The sequence below is a fragment of the Xenopus tropicalis genome, chromosome 5, assembly GCF_000004195.4.
Source record: "Xenopus tropicalis strain Nigerian chromosome 5, UCB_Xtro_10.0, whole genome shotgun sequence".
NCBI classification, from domain to species: domain Eukaryota; kingdom Metazoa; phylum Chordata; class Amphibia; order Anura; family Pipidae; genus Xenopus; species Xenopus tropicalis.
Genome location: NC_030681.2, coordinates 49,024,373 through 49,048,667, shown reverse-complemented (window position 1 = coordinate 49,048,667; position 24,295 = coordinate 49,024,373). Strand labels below are relative to the sequence as shown.

The following is a 24,295-nucleotide window of genomic DNA, read 5'->3' as shown; positions in this document are numbered from 1 at the left end:
TTTTAGAATGGAGCAGGCTACATTTGTCGGACTGATTGTAAATGACTTCCTTAATATGATATACCTTACTGTACATGTGAGCAGTACGTTTCTTTGTTCTTTGTTCTTACTGTTTGCCATTTTTATTTTAAATAAAATAGACCATAAACTAGATTTTAGGCTGCAACTTAAATATATCATTTATAGTATACTGCTTGTGTTGCAGTGTTGTCATACAGTATATACAGTGCTATGTAAAAGTTTTAGGCACATTCTCTGAAGCAGGAATGCTTTAAAAAAATTATGTCCCTACTTTTTATTATTTGGGAAATGTAGGATGTGTGATCACCAGAAAAAACATAACATTTCTGGAGGTACTCATGTGGTAGGTTGTTCCATACATCCTGGAGCATCTGCCACAGTTTCACTGCAGACTACTTGTTTCTCTAGGCCCATACCATCAGTTGTGTGATTTCTTGTTCTTCTTTTTGCTGCAGAAGGTTCTTTTATGATTTTGGCCATATTTTTGGGGGTAATTGTCATGTCTCAGAATGACATTGGAATTGCTTTAATGCCTCTGTGTTGCATGATGGATAATATTATGCTTGTAATTCTCAGCAGCAAGTGTGACATTAATTTATGACCAGATCACCAACTCCATCTGTGGATATACATCCCCAAATCTGCAGGGAACCTCCACTGGGCTTCACTGCTGCCTGCTGACATTTATCAATTGCCATCTTTTAAAGGCCAATAGTTCATATTTGGACTCATCAGTCCAGTGTACCTGCTGCTATTTTTCTACATCCTAGCCTTGTTGTGTCTGTAGCTGAGTTGCTTAGCATTGTTTCTACTACAGAGGGATGACTTTTTTCACTGCAACTCTTCTAAGAGAGTTCTAAGAGAGCGCTTCTTAGTTTTTTGGATGAAGCAGTGGGTTGCAGTGGGTTTTGCCAGTTCTGAGCTACTAGCAAAGCTGAACATCATCCAATTTTGAAGGGAAGTAAGCCTAGAGGAAGTAAGACCTATGTGGCTGTGTTAGGGAGGCGTAAACCCAAAAATAAAAATGTACCTAATAAAAAAAATTCTTCTAAGCTACTCTCCAATATACATTCATTAAAAATTTGTTTTAAACATATAGCAGAAGTAACATGCAAAAGAACATGATCAAGAAAAGCAGGCAGGAGGGCAGAAAGGGGTACATGTTTGTTATAACTGCTGTCATCTGAGGGATGAACACAGGAAAAATGCATCTCCACAGGCAGACCTGTTCATATTCATTCTATGTTAAATGCCTGGGATTGCTGACTTACTACTATACATGGTGCATTTCTTGCCAATAATAGTGTAAAGAAAGTTTCATTTGCGCTTGTAAGATGATGCTATGGCACTTGGCTATCTGACTTGAAGAATTGCTGTGGAACCTATAAAAAAAAAAAACATGTTTACAGCTAGTTATAATGTGTTGCAGATGCATATTTTCTATAAAACTTTGCAGGCCATTTTTAATTTTTTTTCCTGTTAAATTTTATTTAAATTTTTGTGATTATCCTGCCATTCAGATACAGGTAATTGACAGGTTTTTTTTCTGTGTTAGGTAAACAGATTAAAGATGGAAAAAAGCCAGAACCCTGCAAGCCTATCCTGAAAGTTGAATATAAAACAACACGATACGGGTAAGCAATAGTTTATATTTGTAACCAAGTGGTTTTTGTATATTGTAGCTATGGTTCTCTGGTAAGAGAGAATTTGGTGTTAAAGTGTGGTTTATTTCTTTTTGGTCATTTGGTCTGTTTAGCCTAGGATATCATATTTAAATGTGCTAATAATAATCCCTTTCATGTTAGTTATGTGTTTTGGTGGAATATACCTGACTAGCTTAGCTGATTAGCTTAACAGGTTAATTGCAGTTTATACTACAGTTCACACATTTTAAAATCCATTAGTATATGAATGCATACATTGAGTTTTACTGATAAGTCATGTGCAAAAAGGTAATATTAAGAATACATTTTACAAATAATTGTAAAGAATTACAATTATTTGTTTAAAATGGACTTTATGGGAGATAGCCTTCCTTTAGCTTGGTAGATAATAGGTTTCCGGAGAGGGGATCCCATGATTATGCAATGTATCACTGAATTAATATAGAGTAAAATTAATAAAGAAGTGACCGTCATTCACTTGGGCCAATTTATAATTTGTCAGAAATTACTAATTATCACTAAATGAAACTTTACCGACACTGAGAAAAGTTTTTAAAAATGAAAAAGTAGGTTGAGCTACTAGGTATCAGCGTGGAATAGCTAGTTTAATACATCAACTTTGCTTAGTGCTCATAACAGCATTGTACATATCAGCGGTCTTACCTAGTTGCCAGATATTCCAGGTACCACATGGATTCAGGTGACTAATGGGATACTTTAGTCATTGCATTTTGATAACCTAAACTAGAAGCTTTTTGTAATAGGATCAGCAAACAAGCAAATCACTTGTTTAATATAGGAAAAAGTAACAAAACTTTCTCTGATGTTTGTTTTTTAAGTATATTCTTCTTCTATCAATCTGTTTTTTGTTCTCACTTCCCTTGCATAATTTCTGTAGTAAACATAGCTACATTCTCCAGATCATTAGCAAATATATTATATTTTATTGAACTTTTATTTACTTGTTTTATTTATCACATGATAAATTATTCATTTCCAAAGTTTGTTTAAGCAACCATGAAGGTTATAGATCCATAAGAAAAACATAACTGGCAGCAACCCTTGCTATAATGTAAGGTTTAGTGTCAGATACTCCATTGAATATCATTGGTTAACAATTCACATATTGTTATCAATATTGATCAATTCAGAAAATGTGTTGCTACTGATGAAATATACTTCAAGATGTATTTTGAAGGCATATGTAAAATAGTGCAGTGTGTTTTAGCCCTGTAAGTGAATTGTGCTATACTACTTTATAATACTAATCAATAAATATTAGTTACCTTTTTTTACCATAACAGTATATTCCATGCATAATAAGCCTATGATATGCTTTCATAATTACCAAATGGATCTGGTTTGATATTTTGACCTTGGAAGACCCTTGGAAGATCTGGAAACTCATTATCCAGAAAGTCCCCAAATTACGGAAAGGCCATCTCCCATAGACTCAATTTTAATCAAATAATCAACATTTTTAAAAATGATTTCCTTTTTCTCTCTAATAATTAAACAGTAGCTTGTACTTGATCCCAACTAAGATATAATAAATTCTTATTGGAGCCAAAACAATCCTATTGGGTTTAATTACTGTTTAAATAATTTTATTAGCTGACTTAAGGTAGGAGATCCAAATTACGGAAAGACCCCTTAACCCGGAAAACCCCAGGTCCCGCACATTCTGGATAACGGGTCCCATACCTGTATATAGATGTAATGTATTTTTGTCACAGAAGCTATTTTTTGCACTTATACGTAATGGTATTAGCATGATTCATACATATGGCGCATGTGAAAGTAGAGTTTCCGTTCTTAATCTGTATCTAGGCATCATTGACGGAGATGTGCTTCATACGCACTACGCAGAAGCAGTTTGCCAGTGAATGGCATTTCTGGTTTTAATGAACAGTCAGAATAATAACCCAAGTGTTCTCTGATCTGAGCGCTAAGCATGTGTATTGTGCCATAAAGGTCTCAGCCTTGTGTGCTAATGGAGTCTATTTATAGAGTCGGAGTGATTCACTGCCTTCCAGTTACAATAATTACCTAGCTATGTATTGTTTTTGCTGTCTGTTCTTAATAACCTTATAGAACATGTTCCTGTTGGTAAACTGTTAAAATATTGAGCCCCAATAGGCCTCATTATTTTGTATCCAGTCTTAGTGCCAGTTGCATGTAATAGAGGTATTTTTTAGTGTAATTTGTTACCAAAATGTATCTAGTTTTGGTAATTGACCTAAGAAGCTGATTTGGAAAAAGTACATTAAAACCTAATTTTTTGTAATGCATTTGTTTTTTATGAAATGGCTGCAAATAAGTGTGACTGCAGTTTGCCTGTGATGCCATAACAGAACTGAATATGGTGTTTTCCTATGTCCAAGTTTGCTGTACAGGTATAGGATCTCTTATCCGGAAAGTTCAGAATTATGGAAAGGCCATCTCCCATAGACTCCATTATAAGCAAATAATTCTAATTTTTAAAAATTATTTCCTTTTTCCCTGTAATAATAAAACAGTACCTTCTGCTTGATCCCAACTAAGATATAATTAATCCTTATTGGAGGCAATACAAGCCTATTGGGTTTATTCAACATTTAAATGATGTTTAGCAGACTTAAGTTATGGAGATCCAAATTACAGAAAGATCCCCTATCAGTAAAACCCCAGGTCCCAAGCATTCTGGATAAAAGGTCCCATACCTGTACTAAAGATAGGTGTGGGTATGTATGCCTTGGTTTAAAGAGAGAGAAGTATGGGCTCAGAACACTGGCTCAGCACATATTTTAAGATGAAGTGCAGATTGGGGACACCAATTCTGGCTCTTCTTAAACCAAAGAAAGGTCCATGCTCTTTGCAAAGTGTGCATTTAATGCTCTGATAGAACATATTAAAGAAACACTGTCACTTTATAGCGGTATGATCATCTTGAGATCTTGTTCTATTTCATCTGTTCTGTCATCCAGAATAAATTAGTAGTGGCAATTAAAATGTTGAAGATTGCTGTGGGTTACATCATGTTGATGGAATTAGAAGTGCAGCAGTTTGCCCGTGGCTGTTGAGTTGTAGTCCAAAAATATTCACAGATATGTTTCTATGCAGCAGCCATCCACCGAGGCCTGTCTAACCTTGAGATCAGTGAGGTGCAACTAGCTGCAATTTTTGAAGTTTTGATTATCAGTGCTATCAAAAGAAACTCTTGCTTTTATTACAAAATAATGGACTGTGTTTTGAGCTATCATGTGTTTTCTGACAACTGCTACTAGTAACTAGAGAGGTACATTTCCTGAAGAAAATGTGAGTGGTGCTTGCCGTGGCAAAACTCGTGCCCCAATATTACAATGTTTCCTTCAGTTTGGTTAATTGCCCCCTGCTGGGGCAATTAACCGCCCACCCTCTAGAAAAGTCATTGCACCCCATTCCCGAATAAGCCGCACGGTTTCACACCTCATTCATGGGTCTACGACAAACGGTGGTTAATTGCCCCCTGCTGGGGCAATTAATTGGCCACCCCTCAGAAAGGTCATAACACCCCATTCCCAAATAAGCCACACGGTTTGACACCTCATTCATGGGTCTACGACAAACGGTGCGGGACTCAAAGTTGGTCTCAATGTTAAGTCTATGGGCGGATAATTGCCCCCTGCTGGGGCAATTAACCGCCCACCCTTGAGAAAAGGCATAGCACCCCATTCCCGTATAGGCCGCACGGTTTGGCACCTCATTCATGGGTCTACGACAAACTAGTTATTTGGCAAAATCCCCATTATAAGTCAATGGGGCAAATTTTGGGACCTCTCTTGCCCCGGGGTTAAAACTTATACCCTTGTGCGGGGTATCTTCTGACACAGGTTGCAAACCTCTTCAAATGTGGTAAATTTCACGTTTCTAAAAAATTCCCTCTCTGCGCTACAATCCGTCAAAGTTGGCCTCAATGTTAAGTCTATGGGATTTTTGGGCCGGTTAATTGCCCCCTGTGGGGGCAATTAACCGCCAACCCCTTAGAAAAGTCATAGCACCCCATTCCTGAATAAGCCGCATGATTTGACACCTCACTCATGGGTCTACGACAAACGGTGTGGGACTAGTTACGTACCGAACTTTGTACGGAAGAAGAAGAAGAAGAATAAGCCTGTGAGATAATAGTAGTGATGCTTTGCTTCGCAAGCACCACTAACTAGTCAAAAAACAGTGACCTGCCATGGATCACCTTCCTTAGACAGGAGCTCAATGCACTATAATTAGCCTGAATGCATTATTATTGTTGATTGATAGTTCTGAGCAATAGTCATAAATCCATGGCTACTCTTCCATCTTTGCCAGCAAAAAGGGCTTTTGGCAGTCCATAGTATCTTGATTACCAATAACAGTGACAAGAGCCACATCCATAGTTTGCAGTATTCTGTTTCTAGTATCTGTTTTTACAGAAGAAATAAAAAAAACCCTCATAACTATGACTGTCCCTGACACTTGTCACTAGGACCAGTGAAAGCAAATTCAGGCAATCATACAGCACAAACACTATAGGAAACAAGGTTGAACATGAGATTTTAATATCACTTGTAGTCAGTTTAATCTTATAATATGTATGCTGTATTATTTACAGGTAGCCAAGTCTGTCTGCAGAAAAAAGTAGTATCACTCTTATAATTATTGAGACATTATATACAGTATCTGAATCATAATCTCCTTTCTTTTCCACATTTTACTCAACGTGAAGAGTTTATGTGGGAGAAGAATGGAATTATGTTTCTAACTTTGCCTTCTAGTGCATTTGGCATGATGAACTCTCATCAATTTTTAACGATGTTGCCTTTGCTCAAAATTGTGCATTATACACTGTGAAATAAACTTGGAGGGTGAGTGTACTGTTCCTTTCTAAGGAACCAACCATGTTCTATTCATAAGAGGATTATTTTGCACTGTTAATTTCAAACCAATCTGTGTGTCTGTATATTTTCATCACAAACCACACTTTGTGGACTTATTTTGACTATATCCGTTAACATGCCTCATATTATTTAGCTTTTGTGGTATAAACATAGATAATGTTTCAGAACTCCAGGCTTTAGGCCCCACCAATTTGGCCTAGATGCAGGGTATCAGCAGAAGTATATGAAATGGAGTAGTGAGCATTAGAGGTTCCAAAAGGCAAGGCAACAAGAGCTATTCCCTGTGTATTAACATTCACTATCTGTTGTATTTAAAGTAACAGATAGGTACAGTAGGTTGGGTGACATAATCATAAACTGTCTATTCATATTTACATTTACATTTTTTTAATTAAATAATCCCATCATATATTTTGGGCTACCAGAGATAGGGAGAGATTTACTTTAGTGGAAAAAAAGGTTTATCATGTAAAAAAAACTCATGGACCAGATTTAATTTAAGAAAAACTTAGCTCAAAGTTTAACATGTAAGAACTCTGTTAAAGTCTATGGGGAAAAAAAAAACTGAAATTGATTTTGGAAAAATTTCTTTTCTCACCAAATTGAATCTCATCCATGAATTTGTACACGATTAACCATGAGATAACTTTTTCTCATTTAATTGAATCTGTGGGCCATAGTTTGATGAAGGTCTTTATTTGTCTAAAACTTGTGTTTCAATAAACCATCCAACATAAACCTATCCACTGCTATAATGAATGTGCTTTTAAGCCACCTGAAGTTTTGTTGAAGGTAGATTCATACCTAACAGATTTAACTTTGCCATGGTTATGTGCCATGCTGCCTAAGTGCCTCTGACTGATACATACCATATATGCACAGTGGGTAACTGGCGTTTGAAATCAAAAATAAGATTTCGTCCTTCAAGAATAAAACAAAAAACTGCATTTATTCATGATCTTGCAGGGTTTAGAGGGTAAATGAATCTATCTTCTATATCAGAGATCTGACCTTGCCTGCATTGGTGATTTTTATCAGCATGCTGGAGCACGGGGCATGCCGAACTTAGATTTGATAAGCAGCTCATTTGATGTACTCTGGCACTGCGCAAATTATATCTCTGCCATTAATAGAATACTGCATCATGGCTTTCCATACCCATCAGCTGTTTAACCCTCTGCTCCTGTCAGGCTGCTGTTGCAACAAGGTAAACAGATTTTTTTGTTTAAATACAAAACACTGCAAAAAGATTGATCTAAAAATAATAGCCTGCAGGTACTAGAAACAAATGAATTTGCTGTCCGCTATGGCATTACAGTTTAGATGGCTACAAATCAGATTTTCTTTTGAATAACACAGTATGCTTAAATATTTATTTCTGTCGGTCCTATTACTCTAAGAATCTCTGCCCCCAGTGGTAAAATGTGTCACACATTTTTGAATCATTTTAAAAAATGGTTTAAAATTACTTCACTTTCTTGTAAGCTGACCTCATGCAGATGTTCCATTAGCTTTGGGTGCTTTCTAATTTATACATCACTGTTGAAATTAATTTAGATACGTTCGTTTATGCTTTACTCTGGGGCTGTACATTCCAATCAATAAAACCTCAGGCTAAAGTTGGATAAATGCCTTTTTCAGAAATTAGAAGGATTTGCATAATGTAAGGACAGCTGAGAGCAGGCCTTTTAACATAGCAATTTAAGGTCATTACCTGCTCTTTTACAATGAAGATATATGATGCTTAAATTTAGACATTACACTGATTATACAATTTGCCGCATTTCCAGTATCCTGTAAAAGGTTCTGAATTGTTTCCTTTCTGTATAGTGTTATTTTACTGTCCTTGTTCCTTAAATGTAGGGGTTTGCAAATTATTTAAAATTAAGTTTGATTTTGTCAAGAGATGTATACGCTGCACTGTTATAAGATTAAAATAGGGTTGCTCATTGCACATCTATATATGGGTACACACACATATACTTATATAGGCCTCAGTATTGTAGCCCTACAGCAGGTCACCATTTCCAATGTCGTTGGCTCGAATGGCGCATTGTCCCTGTAAAATAAGGTGCAAAAATACAGATGCATATATATGGGTGCACCCCCCAGTGATTCGTCAACCTAACATCTGTCACAAGAAGCTTGGAATCATTGTAGTTAACTAGGTGCCCTGCTCTGTATCTTATTTATGTCTTTAAGCTTTGGTACTGCATTCTACAACTAATGTATATGATTTTAAGTCTAGGAGTTAAGAGTGGTTCTCAAGAGTTTGTGAACCCTTATGATTGATCTTAAAGTCTTAAATTAGATGAAGAAAACCTAGTTAAACAAATTAAACAAAAATTATCATATTTGGTCATGTAATCATTGCAAAAAATTATGTAATAACAAGTAAGTGAATCCTTAGGATTATCATATGATTTGAAGGTAAAATCAGAGTCTGGTGTTTTCAGTCAGTGGGATGACAATCAGGTGTGAGGGAGAGACCCTGTTTTATTTAAAGAACGGGTATCTAGCAAAGGCTGTATCTTGAGGTGTCTGAGGATCTCTGATAAAGAGTTGTTGATGCCCATAAGCTGGAAAAGGTTAAAAGACTATCTCTAAAGAGTTTGGACTACACCAGTCAACAGTCAGACAGATTGTATACAAATGGAGGAAATTCAAGACCATTGTTACCCTACCCAGTAGGGGTCAGCCATCGAAGAGAACTCCAATTGCAATGCCGAGAGATTGCAAAGGAACCCAGGGTAACTTATAAGCAACTGAAGGTCTGTCTCAAATTGGTGAATGATGATGTTCGTGAGCCCACCATCAGGAGAACACTGCAATGGTGTGTACGACAGGGCGACAGGGTAGCAAGAAGAAAGCCACTGCTCCCCCAAAAAAATATTACTGAACGTCTTTAGTTTACAAAAGATCATGTGGACAAACCAGGAAACTGTAAAAATGTTTTTTGGACGGATGAAGCCAAAATCTATCTTGGCTTAATTGAATAGCATTAAATTTGGAGAGAAAAAAAACTGCATTCCAGCATAAGATTCTTATCCCATCTATGAAACATGGTGGTGGGAGTGCTCTGGTTCGGGTCTGTTTTCCTGCATCTTGGCTTGCCATCATTGATAGAACAGTGAATTCTGAACTGTACCAGAAAATTCTAAATGGACAGTGGGTCATGCAGCAACATCCAAGCTGAAGCTGTTCTGTATGGAGGAATGGGCTAAAATTCCTCCACGTTGATGTGCAGAACTGATCAACAGTTGCCGCAAATGTTTAGTTGCCGCACATTGCTGCACAAGGGGTCACACCAAATACTAACAGCAAGATTCACTTACTTTTGTTACACGCAGATATGTCATTAGATCATTTTTTCAATAAATACATAATCAACTTTCTCTTGCAACTTTGTAATTGGTCTTCATTGTTTATATTTTTAAATTATTTGCTCTGTAAGCCTACAGTTTTATGATTACTGTTGAATTTTATTCCATATCTTTATATTCAGTAAAGACCCTAACAACCTGATAGCTGCTTAAATATTAAATTGGAGAGCTGCTGAACAAAAAGTGAAATAAGTGAAAAAACACAAAAAAATTAAAACCATTTACAAATTGTTCAAGAATATTAATGCCTATGTTGTACTAAAAGTTAGTTTTGAGGTGAACACCCCTTTAAATAGGCTTGTTTTGTCACCAACATGAATACATTTTTAGACTGGAAACAAAATAGAAACTGATTAAGCTTCATGCACATGATTGATCGTAGCACATGGTATTCGTATAAACACATACTATACATTTAATCAAGGACGTCATTCCTGGGATGAAAGTTTCCATGCGCTACCACTATTTCCCGGCATAACTTTGTGCGATTGTTGTCTGTTAATTAATGACCTAAACATCTGATTTGTTATGTTTTTGATCCTGCAATTTAAATCTGAATGTTAGTTTAGATTGTTGTATTAAAATGTATGATTGATATCTGAACCTTTCGTCTTACAACGACTTAAATTTAAATATGTAAGGCCAGCTTTATTTTATTTACATTCTTGTACAGTGACAAGGGGTCTTTAGCACTCTTTGCTTTCACCTCAAGTCCAGACTGGCAACAATGGTGCCAAAGTTGTTGTGCCATCTGATTTATTCTCCATTATACAGTATATTGTACTGAAAAGTTGATGTCAAAGAGCTTTTTTTTTTTACTGTTTAATATTTGCATTTATAATTATTGTTTGTTAACATTACATTAATATCAACCTGCTTGCAAAATATTTTGCATTGTTGTATCAAGTTATTGTGAATTATACAAATAAGGATAATATTTTGTTTGCAGTCAAACATAGAAGTGCATAAAATGAATATCCCAATATCTGTTTGGGCACTCTTACAGGCGGATGCACCAAATCCATCATTATTTTGAGCCACCCACTGACTCATACCTTCTAAAAAATATCCAAACCTAATCCAAATGTTAATACTACATCATTTGTTAACAGATAACGTACACTTTTTAAAAATAATAATGTAATTATTAACAGATAACGAGAATTTTTTTAAAAATAATTTAATTATTTTCTTTAAAGGAGAAAGAAAGGTAAAAACTAAGTAAGCTTTATCAGTCTATGTAAATACAGCCATAAGCACTCACAGAAACGCTGCACTTCTCTGAAAAAAGATTTCTTCTCTCTGTAATTCCTGTGCCACAGACACGCTGCACTCTGCTGTCTCCTCTTTCCTGCTCCCCCCTCCCTCAAGAATGCTAAGAACTCACTCCCCCACGCTTAGGAATGTGGATCTTAGCCAATCAGCAGGAAGCTGACTCATAGTCTAACTAACTGAGCATGTTCACTTGGTCTCGGTCTCGGTGCAGGAGTGAGGCATTATGGGAACTTTCTTTACACAGCTCAGCGTTTTTTTCTTCCTGTTTGGCTTCTGATTATCTGAACAGGTGAAATATGGGGGGACTTAAGGGCACTATTGAGACAACTGAAGGTATGCCTGCAGCTTGAGATTAACTCTTTATTAGCCTTTCCTTCTCCTTTAAATGGAGCCTATGACAGATGGCCTTCCTGTAATTCAGAGCTTTCTGAATAATGGGTTTCAAGATTATGGATCCCATACCTCTACAAGTATGGAATCTGTTATCTGGAAAGCTCTGAAAAACAGCAATGCCATTTCCCATAATGCACCATTTAAACATACAGTTCTTTATTTTTTACCATTTTTTTAATACAACAGAAGCTTGTACTAAATGTCAAATTTATGCTGATAACAAAGTAATCTTTTAGTGCTCTGCTCCACGTTATGGGAAGATCACTTATCCAGAAAATTCTAGGTCTATCACATTCCAGATAATAGATCCCATCCATAATTGTACTATAGATTATACCTCAGTCATAATCTATTAATTTTATGGATAAAAAAAATCAGTAATTTTGTAGCAGATATTGACCATGGATATAACTGACGAGTTGGGACTACCTAAGTAAGTTGAAAGGCTCATGGCAGTATACAAATAAAAAGATTAGTATATTCCAGCAAGGCAAGTCTCGGTTCAGTCAACGTTACATTGCAGCTGCCTGGAAGAACTGGAATGAATGTTACTGTACATGTGCAAATCAACTGCTAAATTAAGGTTTTATCTCAAGTTCTGTTCAGTGTTGTAACAGTATTTAATTTGCAATTTATTCACCAGCTTGCAGGGTTCTGACTTTTACTGCAGATGGAGCACATGTAACATAGGCATGTTGAGTAAATGCATACCTTGGCTCAAACAAACACAGGGCATACAATTATATAATGGCTTCCAAGAACAGCTTTTCCAAAGCTTTTCACATCGTATTGGTGATTGTTTTGTATAAAATGATTTAGCAATAATTTATTTTGAAATTTTGCAGTCAGAAATTTGCAAGAGAGAGAAAAAAAATCAGATATATTACTTTGCTGTCAAGCCATGCAACATAATGATGTAACCACTGAGCTGTAAAATTGCCTTTATTATAGTGCAGCATATGAAAAGCCATTTCAAAACACAATGAAAATCGGTGACAACTGAGCAAAGTAACAGAAACAAAGATGAGAAAATGTGATGAGAATCATAGATAAAATAAAGGGAGATGTTGGGAGTTAAAGATCTGAATGAACACCCATCATGACCTCTGAGGTGTTACCTATTCTTTTTAACTATGTACTTTACTGATCTTTTTCCAACTTTTTATACATCCAGTTAATATATTACGACTGAAGTATTTTTACAAATACAGTTATAGATGGCATCTATTATCTGGAATGTGATAGACCTAGAATTTTCTTGATAAGTGATCTTCCTTTAATTTGGAGCACTCTGAAAATGATAGTCGCAACTTGCAACTAATTTGTGTTAAAACACAAGGGCAAATGCATCTGTTTTATGTATCAGCCACAGTTCCAGGTATGTTGCTCAGATGGTGCCCACAATTACTCTAAAATGCTGCATTATGGGTAAGAACATGGTGATTTGTGTCTGAAATTGCACTGCCCTTGTCTTTATTGTTTTGCCATTTGATTTATATGCTTTTGTGAAAGTACAATTACTAATTATCAGTGGAACCAGATCTGAGTGCTCTCAACTGTGTGTTCTAATAGTAACTTTATGATGTGCCTGGAAAAAGGAGTACCACAGTGCCATGTGGAAATACTTAATTTGGCCATTATAGTCATGGAAAGTGGTAGTTAGTTACTTCTTTCTGCATAAGAGGAGTCCTACTTCTTTTAATAAATCTTTTATTGACAATTAAGAGGACTCATCTTTCATTTCATTTTCTAAAGACTATCAGGAATGTGTGTGTGTGTGTATATATACACACACAGTGTATAGGGAGAATAACAAGGTACTAAGTTCATAACACATAACTACACCTGCTGAAAACCAGTGCAGATTTTTTTCTCCATTTAGTAAATCGGTACAGTAACGTGAAATATAGGTTCACATTCCTTAACAGCATGTAATTTGTTGCAAAAATGTTTCCTTGTGTGTAATTTTTGTGTGTCTGATTTACATTACTTGGCCCTGGTTTAAAGTGTAAGACAATTTAGGCTCAAGATCTAAATTTATGTTTTAACATTAGTGTAAGTGAAAAATGTCTAAATTTGTGGGACCACAAACAAAAACTGTAAAAATGCAGGAAAATGTAAAAACAGGGTATGTAGTATTGAGGTGTCACTACGGGCATAATGTGTTTATATTTTGCTGGCTTTTAGTGAACACATCTAACTTATAAGTTTTATATAAAAAATAAATCCCAACCCATCAGGTTTAACCTTTTCAATAATTCTATGTTGTTTTTCACCCTTGTGATCTTCAGGCCTCATTTGTATTCTCCCAATGTTTATTTTCCTGCTTCTGTTCACATTATAAACCTTTGGTGTCCTTTATATGGGTTTTGTGTACCTAAAGCAGGCTTGTAAGAAAAGTGTGCTAATGGCTAGCTGTCAAAAATCCTAAATTAGTTATAAATACACAGTGCACAGTAAGGAAATAGCCACCAGTGGTTTGATAAAATGTGCATGCTGTTAACATTTACTTTCCACTTTCTGTTTGTTCCTGTCAAACGCAGCTGATCAGGCTTCTACTAGATGAACATTCAGCTCCTTCAGCATGCCATGTGCTGTTTCCATACCCATCTAGAAAGAGAAGCTTTCAAGGCATAGCATAAATAAGTGAAATAAATTAGGGAACCTCCCTCAATGCCAGAGCAACCAGGAGTGTGCAAGATTCAGTATAAGCTATGAATATGTATCAATTTTAAAAGCTATGTAAGCCACACATCTTCCTTGCAGTGTAGGGTTGGCTCCTTTCCCCCTGCCAAAAGCCCGGCAGGAGGTGGGCAGTGATGCCACAGGGGCGGGACCATTCCGTAGCGATCAACGATTGGCCGATCATCACAACTAGGAAAGTCCTGCCTGCTCTTCCTAATTTGGAAAATCTACCGAAAACCAGGCTCTCCGGGCCACAACTGGACAGATAGCAAACATATTGAGTGATATTTACATTTTTTTCTGACTGTCATATGGTGGTATTTAATTAGGATGTCTCCTGCTGATGTAGGACTGGCCTAAAATTCACTTTTGGGCCTGAATTTACTAGTGAATATTAACTTGTAGGTAGTGGCAGTGCAGTCTTACCTTACTTTACCATATAGTTTTCATGCCTTTGTGCCATATTTTTGTAAAGCACTCAGTTCAAATATGCAGAAGTACAACAAGCACGAAAGTTCCTTTGATAAATTACATTTCTCTTGGTGGAAAGTAATTTTATACTCATCTTTTGTGAAAAACATATCTCTGTTTATCTCCTTCCTCTACGTAAGGCTAACATAATATATAATATATAACATAATATTCCTGAGTTTTGTATACGTTTTTATAATTAAACTATATTTAATAGTCTTTAGGTTGTGTAGCCAAAAGGGCTTGTTACATATAATTTAATTATTTACAGCCACCTGCATGTGCATTCTTAATACTTATTAAACTACTGCAATCTGATCACCAGTGATCAGCTAAAACAGACGGTTGGCCGGATTAATAAACCTCAATAAGAACATGAATGAGGCTCTCAGACCTGGAACTTCTTGGATCTGCATCTCAGTGTATAGCAAGATTAACAAAGTTGTCCCTCTGTAGTCATGCATTATATACACTCTTTTCCATATCTTTACTATTGTTGCTTTTACTTTCAGGGATCCTTTTATCATCCTTTCAGGCGGCTTATCATACGATACTGTTGGAAGAAGGCCTTGCTTAACTGTAATGCATGGGAAAAGCACTGCAGTCCTGGAAATGGATTATCCTATTGTGGATTTCCTAACCCTTTGTGAAACTCCCTATCCAAATGGTAAGTCTTGAAAACATATACTAGATTTCCAATATATTTTTCAGTGGTATCATATTTAAATGTTGTGAAGATAATTGACAATGTTTTATGATAAATTTGTAGTTTCCAAGTTAGTCAGTAAGAAAGCCTAAGGCAAGGCAGACAGTAAGAAAGGATAACACTAGGCAACCAGTCAAAAAAATAAATAAGGCAAGCCAACCCAACCAGTAAGAAAGTCTAAGGCAAGCCAACCCAATCATTAAGAAAGGCTAATGCAGGCCAACCCAGCCATTAAGAAAGGCCTTAGGCAGGCCAACCCAGCCATTAAGAAAGGCCTTAGGCAGGCCAACCCAATCAGTAAAAAAACAAGCCAACCAGTAAGAAAGGCCAAGGCAAGCCAACACAACCAGTATGAAAGTCTACAGCAAGCCAACCCAACCAGTAAGAAAGGCTAAGGTAAGCCAACCAGTAAAAGAAACTAAGACAGGTCAACCAGGAAGAAAGTGTATGGCAGGCCAACCCAACCAGTAAGAAAGGCTATGGCAAGCCAACCCAACCACTAAGAAAGGGTAAAGCAAGCCAACCCAACCAGTAGAAAAGCAAGCCATCAGTAAGAAAAGGCAAGCTAACCCAACCAGCAAGCCAACCCAACCAGTAAGAAAGGCTAAGGCAAGCCAACCCAACCAGTAAGAAAGGCTAATGCAAGCCAACCCAACCAGTAAGAAAGGCTACAGCAATCCAACCCAACCCAAGTAGTGAAAAAAGCTAGGCAAAGCCAGTCCAACCAGTGGAAAAGGCTAAAGCTGGTCATACACGAACCTATGATATCGTACGAAACCTTGCTGATTGGCCAGGAAAAAAGATTTTGATCGGGCGCCAAGCAAAATCTACGTTTAGGACTGAATCGGAAGAAGGAGATAGAATTTCTATTGTCTCTAACTCCATATCTGACGATTTAGCCCTGAACGTCAGTGGAGGGTGGGAAAGATCTTTCGAAAGATCGAAATTGCTACGTGTATGGTCACCTTAAGGCAAGCTAACCCAACCAGTAAAAAAGGCCAAGGCAATCCCACAAAAGACAGCTTAGAGCCAAACTAGACTAAAACTGCAGTCATGTAACATTTAATGGTACAGATCATATGCTCTTAAGTTGCCACACTATTGTAAGGTGCAGTGTAATAAATCAGTGAGTTTTAAGAAAATCTGACTGATCTATATGACCTCATGTATTTTGTAGATTACTTTTTTTATGTTTGAATCGAAAACTGAAGTTCATCCATAGCGTGCCATAAACAGCAGTTGCTGGAATGGGAACTACCACCATTTTTAAGACTCTTCGTTGCCCCAGAACCCCACTGTATATTGCTATAAACAAAACAGTATTAAATAATAAGTAGGGAGTATAAGTATTTTATATTCCTGAATACAAAAAGCAACACATTTGATGTAATGCAGTGTATGCAGAGAATTATTTACATCTCCATTTATGCTTACAATCTGGAATTGTCATATAAATTGCTTAAGATATTCTCCACATAAAATCTATCTTAGTTATATGGCATGGGGTCTTTTTTATGGAAGGATAGACAAAATAGTTCAAATACTGCAAGCAGTATAGCACCTACAGTTAATTTATGAAGGAATGTTACATGTTTTCAAAAGCAGTTTAAATAATGGTTATGTTGTAGATCAGGTTGTGTGTCTGTGGGGGATGGTCTAGACAGAAAGTTTGTGGTGTTATTTAGTAATTGCCTGTCTGGCCACTAGTCCATATTTGTGGAATTAATTAAATAATAACAAGTAGTTTCTACCCTAGTTCATTTTGATGGTTTTTTAAGATGGTTAGAGGTGCGACTGCCTGACTTTTCAGGAGGACAGAAGTTTATGCAACTCTATGATACAGTCTCTGCTAGTTTGGATCTAATTGCAGAATGGGGATTAGCCAAAATCAAAGGAATTAAAAGAAAATAATTTGGAGAACCTCTACATTGTTCTACAGAATCTCCTTGTCCTGTCCTTGGGTTAAATATTACAAAGCTGGCACCTCTTTCCATTTAGAGGCAGGGTTTATATTAACTGTATTTTTCTATGTTTGTTCCCCAGGGTTTATATTAACTTTATTTTTCTATGTTTGTTCCATAAAACACCTTGCCGTAGATAAAGATTTCTTATTTATCTGCATTTTTGTACTCATTCATATAAGTGAATGACTGATGAGATAACCTCATCCATCAGTGCCCCCCAGTGGCCAGACTATCAAGAAAAATTATAAAATGCTCTCTTGGTTTGCAAAGCAATCATTCTTAAACTAAAGTATCTCTTCTTCATGAGTACACTTGTTTTATGTAGGAAGAAAAGTCATAAAAATGCATTTTTTTAATCTCTGAAAGGTCAGTATAATTCCCTGTGCTCTTTCCTTTTAGTGTACATTTTTTCATTTCATACTTGGTTTACATTTACACAGAAGTAATCATCAAATGTTATGGCTCTAACCTAACGTACTGGGGTCAGATCACACATTATATTCAGTGGTGGTTTCTGATTAGCAAATTAAAAGAATACTAAACCCTAAAAATGAATATGGCTACAAATGCCAAATTTATATACTGAACTTAATTCACCAGCCTAAAGGTTTAGCATCTCTGAATTAGTAATGATCCAGGTCTTAAAATGTGTCACAGTAACTCCCCATTTTGTTCTAGACAACTGTTGGGAAACTACACTTAGGGATCGTCACAAATTATCAAGCAGAAAATTAGGTTTGTCATAGAAGCTGATGCTACAGGGATGATGATTACAGATGCTAATTGAACTGCTTTCAGAGCTGCTTGTACCAATAATCTATATTATTTACTAATTAGCTTTATATTGTGATATTTATATTCTATATATACATTATATTGTGAGACGGCCCCTAAGCTCAGTAACTGACAGCAGCACAGAGCATGTGCAATGAACCAGCAGAAAAGAAGATGGGGAGCTACTGGGGCATCTTTGGGGGCACAGATCTGCCCTGCTAAAGGGCTGTGGTTGCCTTGGACTGGTACAGAAGCCCAAAACATAATGTACAACATTTCTGCCCTATTCCTTTAGTTAAAGGAACAGTAACACCAAAAAATGAAAGTGTTTTTTTACCCTGTTTTAAAACTTTTATTTGAGATTTCACAAAATATACAGAGATACAGATTTGTTGGAAAAAATATTTAATAACACGGTTTTACTAAATAAACTGGTGTTTGTTGACAAACTTTGTGTGTCTCTTTGTTGATAAGGGAGTTGATAGTGGGCTGGGTCCTTTCCTTTTTGGATTCCAGGCCTGTCTGGTTACTTGTAAACCGGAAAATTTTAAGTTCGGTAACATCAGTAACCATTGATTTTTCGGTTATGTGTTTGAATGATTAGATTTCTTCTAAAGCTGCAACAAATATAAAACAGATCATACCTTATAGAAAATGAAAGTGTTTTAAAGTAATTAAAATATTATGTACTGTTGCCCTGCACTGGTAAAACTAGTGCATTTGCTTTAGAAAGACTACTATAGTTTATATAAATAGGCTGCTGTGCTGTGTTGTCACGGGGGCAGCCATTCAAGCTGCAAACAGGGAGAAAAGGCACAGGTTACATAGCAGAAAAAAAAATAAGCTCTGTAGACTTTAATGGGGTTTTATCTTTTATCTGCTAAGTAACCTGTGCCTTTTCTCCTTTGAATGGCTGCCCCCACAGCTACACAGCAGCTTGTGTAAATAAACTATAGTAGTCTTTCTGAGGCAAGCACACCAGTTGTACCAGTGCAGGGCAACAGTACATTATATTGTAATTATGTTTATACACTTTAATTTTTTGGTGTTACTTTTCCTTTAAGCTTTAGTTCTTCTTTAGATCACCTTTAAGTTAACTTTTAATATGGTATAGAATGGCTAATTCTAAGCAACTTTTCAATTGGTCTTAATTTTTTTTTTTATGGTTTTTTAATTATTTGTCTTCTTCTGTGTCTTTCCAGCTTTCAAATAGGGGTCATTGACCCCATCAGTAAAAAAACTATTGCTCTGTGAGGCTACAATTTTATTGTTATTGTTACTTTTTGTTATTTTTTTTTCTATTCACCCCTCTACTATTCATATAGCAGTCTCTCTCTCTAATCACTCCTTTGTTACTAAGGTAAACTGCACCCTAACAACCAGATTACGGCTGCAATTCCAAACTGGAGAGCTGCGGAACAAAAAAAGTAAAATAATTAAGAAACTACCAATAATACAAAATGAAGACCAGTTGCAAATATCACTCTCTATATCATACTAAAAGTTAATTTAAAGGTGAACAACTCCTTTAACTTCTTAACTATAGAAGAAGCAGAACCTTTTTTAATTACACAACTTTTTGTTCACTTTTGTTTTGTTTTTTCGCTCCCTACAATAATACCCAGGCTGGTGCATTACTCAGCAAAGACAAGTACCGGCACAGGGTTTGAGGTTAGGAATTAGGCCTTTCTTTTTGCTTTAAGCCATAAACTAAACTCTGTAAGACTTTTTGGTACGCTAATGCCCTGCAACTTTCCTTTTTCAGATTTCCAGGAACCATATGCTGTTGTTGTACTCCTAGAAAAAGATTTAGTTGTTATAGATCTTGCACAAAATGGGTAAGTGCTCATTGTGTACACTACATATGTGTCATTTTCATATGTACAGAAGTGTATGAAAGTAAATTTGTTTTCTGCCTGACAAAGCACCACAAATGGGGAATGCTGCATCCATATGCCATAACAACATTTGTATTTTTTTATTACCTGGTGCTGTTTAGATGTATGTCTTCTATTTTCTTTGCATAATTGCATCTGTTTATTTATTTATTTAATTATTATTTTCTTTCCCTTTAATGGCAGATATCCTATATTTGAAAACCCTTATCCTCTCAGTATACACGAGTCTCCTGTCACATGCTGCGAGTACTTTGCTGATTGCCCTGTGGACCTTATCCCTGCACTTTACTCAGTTGGGGCCAGGCAAAAGCGACAAGGTTACAGTAAAAAGGTATATAGTGTTTTTCTTTATTTCTTTATTTTCTTTAATGTCTATTCACCCACCATAACCACTAATCTGCTTCTGCTGTCTCTTATAGGAATGGCCCATCAGTGGTGGTAACTGGGGTGTTGGCACGCAAAGCTATCCTGAAATAATTATCACTGGGTATGTTGCATGGCATTTAGTAACTTAAATATGTCACTTGTGTGTGTTTATAGATTAATTCTGATACTACAATAACTGCTTTTGTGTTCTCTCTGCTAAACATTAAAGTAGAATCTCATGCTCTGCTAAGTGCACTTTTTATGCAGCATCAAGCCTTTTCTTGGGAGAGGAATTATTGTGAGCTATGTCAGCTTTTATATTAGTTGAAATAGACTTCAAAAAGGTGAAGGGAAGGAATTACAAATTCCCTCCTCCAGGAGGTGCTTGCATTATGCACCCAACTGGTAGTCAGTGTGTATGAAAATATCTACAGTTTCTTCTTTCAGTCACATATGGCCAGGTATCATTTAAAAATGTTAGTGTCCCTTTAAGAACGCATATGTTAAACTTTAATGTTTGTCTTAATTGCAACACTCCATTGTATTCTATCAGTACAGTTCTTATCTGAATAATGTTTGTATTTATTTTGTGCATCAGAAGCGCTGTGTGACAATGTGACTTGTCAATGCTTGTGACATTTGTCATATTTCTCTTCACAGCCATGCAGATGGTTCAATCAAATTTTGGGATGCTTCAGCAAGTAAGTAATGTCTTATTTTAACCTAATGCAATAGGGATGGTAGGACTGGTTAGAAGAAGTAAGTTTCTGACAGCCTTGAAGTTTTGATAAATGGGGAAAATATGAAAATGTTGGATTTTCAAATATTCTACTTGATGGCTAGTGTCATGAATATATTTCTTTTTATATAAAATAGAGCCACATGGGAAAACAATGTGCTGTTTTGTTCTTGGTAGATATTAGGAAATATTCTCTGGTGCAATAGCGCCAAGCTCCAAATTACAGGAAGGCCATTTTCCATGGACTCCATTTTACGCAAAACATAGTAACATAGTAAGTTGGGTTGAAAAAAGATATACGTCCATCAAGTTCAACCAAACAATGCCATTGTTTTTTTTTTTATATTTAAATGAGTTTTAGCAGACTTAATTTATTGGGATCCAAATTATGGCTAGACCCCTTATCTGGAAAAACCTAGGCCACATGCACCCCCCATGGGGGTGGTGGTCCATCTTTTGGAAACACCATCATTTGCACGGTGCAAGATGATGATGGCAGGTATTAATTACAGGGCTGCCTTGTGCCTGACATCAATTGAATAGAGCAGAAGCCATTGCTGGGTCCTTTTAGTCTGTAGGAATGACTTTTTCTCGGTGTCTTCAGAAGAATCAACCAATTCACAAATAGGTTTAGTGACTTGAGAATGTTTGTGTTAAAACCAGTTGACCTTCATTCCATTTATACTATTCTGTCATAAGTAGTAAAAGAGAACTTCTCCCATGCATTGCACATTGCACAAGTATTGTATAAATATTTAAAAAATACATGTATGTGATCTTTTATTCAGAGTGCTCAGGACTTGGGGTTTTCTGGATATCTCCATACCTTAAAGGCATACTGTCATGATTTTTATTGTACTTTCTATTTCTAAATTACACTGTTTACATAGCTAATACTTCACTCTGCCATTTAAAATTGTATTCTTGAACCTACAAAAGTTGTAATAATGTTGTGTAGGCAGCCATCTCAGTGCATTTTGCATGAGTCTGAGCTTTCAGAATAACCCAGTGCTACACATTAGAACTTCTTTCAGGTAACCTATTGGTTCTCCATGTTTACCGTGTAACTGGAGGAGTTGCAATTTGGACTTGGATTTCTTACTATTGAGTGCTATTCTGATACCTACTGGGAGCTGCTATTTTGCTCCCCTCCCAATGTTCTGCTTATCGGCTGCTGCAGGGGTGATATCACTCCAACTTGCAGCTCAGCAGTAAAGTGTGTATCAGAGCACAGGTCACATGGCTGTGGCACCCTGGGAAATGAAGAATATGGCTAGCCCTATGTGAAATTTCAAAATTATATATAAAAAAAAAATCTGTTTGTGTTTTTCTAAATGGATTTCAATGCAGGATTCTGCTGGAGAAGCTTTTTTAACTAATGTGTTTTTAAAAAAACATGTTGTCCCATGACAAAAAAAATATTCTTTTCTAGTTTAATAAAACATTAAATAAACCCAACAGGATTGTTTTGCCTTCAATAAGTATTAACTATATCTTAGTTGGAATCAAGTACAAGGTACTGTTTTATTACAGAGAAAAAGAAAATCATTTTTAAAAATTTTAATTATTTGATTAAAATGGAGTCTATGGGAAAAAGAGTTCCCGCAATTCTGAGCTTTGTGGATAACAGGTTTCCAGATGCTGGATCTCATACCTGTAATAGTAAACAGAGCAAAACACAAATCCTGTAAAAGTAAACAGAGAAACACACAACAATGCATAAAAATACTGCATGGTTTGTTAGGTCTTTAATGACTGCAACTGTTAAATAATTTGTTCATTGATAGATGCTTTCATAGGGGCACAATATGTCCAAAACATTGTGAGGGAAAATCCTGATTTAGCTTTTACTGTGTTTTGTGCTAAATGTTAGCTTCGCTCAGTACTTTGCCATTTGGAAGAGCAGTGTTGAGCAAATGGAAGTATTTGATGCGGGCATATTATTATCAGAGTATTTTCTTTTTATTACAGTAACGCTGCAGGTTTTGTACAAGTTGAAGACAGCGAAGGTTTTTGAGAAGTCTAGAAACAAAGATGACAAGCCAAGCACAGACATTGTAGATGAAGACCCATATGCCATCCAGATGATCTCCTGGTGCCCAGAGAGCAGGGTGCTTTGTGTGGCTGGAGTTTCAGCGCATGTCATCATTTACAGATTCAGCAAACAGGAAGTTACAACAGAGGTTGTCTCGGTAAGGACACTGATGTACTGGGATGTGTACTGCTTTGTTTAATATTGCTGTACTGTTTTATTCCCTTCCAAATGGAATGTCCAGTTAGTAACTGAGTTTTAAGCACAGTGACATCCATATTTTACAAAACATATGTCACATTTTGATGCTGATCAGCTTAATGAACAACACGATTAAAAATTCATTAGGGATTTTGGCTGTAGCAGAAAAAAGTAGCAAAGCTGGCAAAATGGTGGAAATGATTGTTCACATCTGTTCATGATTTTGTAATTTTACATCTGCTCGTTCCCCTAAAAATAAAAATCTTGCCAGATTCTTAGGTGGCTGATTTTATTTGTAGGTGACTAATTGCTTGCTTTTGAGACTTGTGCAGTTATGCAGCTATGTGCAATTCAGCCTTGCTATGTTTTGTGTGTCTTATTAAATAAATTTTGGCAATGGAGCTTCAAACCAAAATACATTTATATTTTTGCATGCATATGCTCTGTATGAGTGAAATATATTCCTTGTGCCATTGAAGATTAAATATGAATACTCTTTATTCAAACAGAATCATGCTTACTAGTGTGTGACCCTACCCACACATTCGCATGAGAGTGTGCCCAGTGAGCATGCCAGAGCAGTGGAAAGGCTGACTGAGCCATGTTCCCCCGGTTTTATACTCACATTTTGTATCACACTTTTTTTATTCTGATTTTCTTTTAATAAATAAGAAACAAAAAACATTTTTTTTAATTCAAGGTTATTCAGAGTAGAAAATATATGAAAATTAAGTAAGTAAAAAAAAAAGTAAGCCTCTGGGTCACATAGATAGAAAGATTGAAATAATTCAAATAATTCAAATATTTAATTGAAAGATGCTTTAATATTCA

At 36.2% G+C, this 24,295-nt stretch overlaps 1 protein-coding gene across 5 annotated transcripts in view; it reads left to right on the top strand.

Moving 5' to 3' along the window:
* Window positions 1-24,295, top strand: part of stxbp5 (syntaxin binding protein 5 (tomosyn)) — a 181,510-nt gene that overhangs the window by 121,446 nt on the left and 35,769 nt on the right. For all 5 annotated transcript variants that reach the window (XM_012963785.3, XM_002936370.5, XM_012963784.3 and 2 more), the window contains exons 9-15: window positions 1,577-1,655; window positions 15,297-15,451; window positions 19,994-20,066; window positions 20,310-20,457; window positions 20,546-20,613; window positions 21,153-21,193; window positions 23,203-23,423. In XM_012963785.3, coding sequence (XP_012819239.1) covers window positions 1,577-1,655; window positions 15,297-15,451; window positions 19,994-20,066; window positions 20,310-20,457; window positions 20,546-20,613; window positions 21,153-21,193; window positions 23,203-23,423 — 785 coding nt within the window. The remainder of the gene's footprint in view (window positions 1-1,576; window positions 1,656-15,296; window positions 15,452-19,993; window positions 20,067-20,309; window positions 20,458-20,545; window positions 20,614-21,152; window positions 21,194-23,202; window positions 23,424-24,295) is intronic.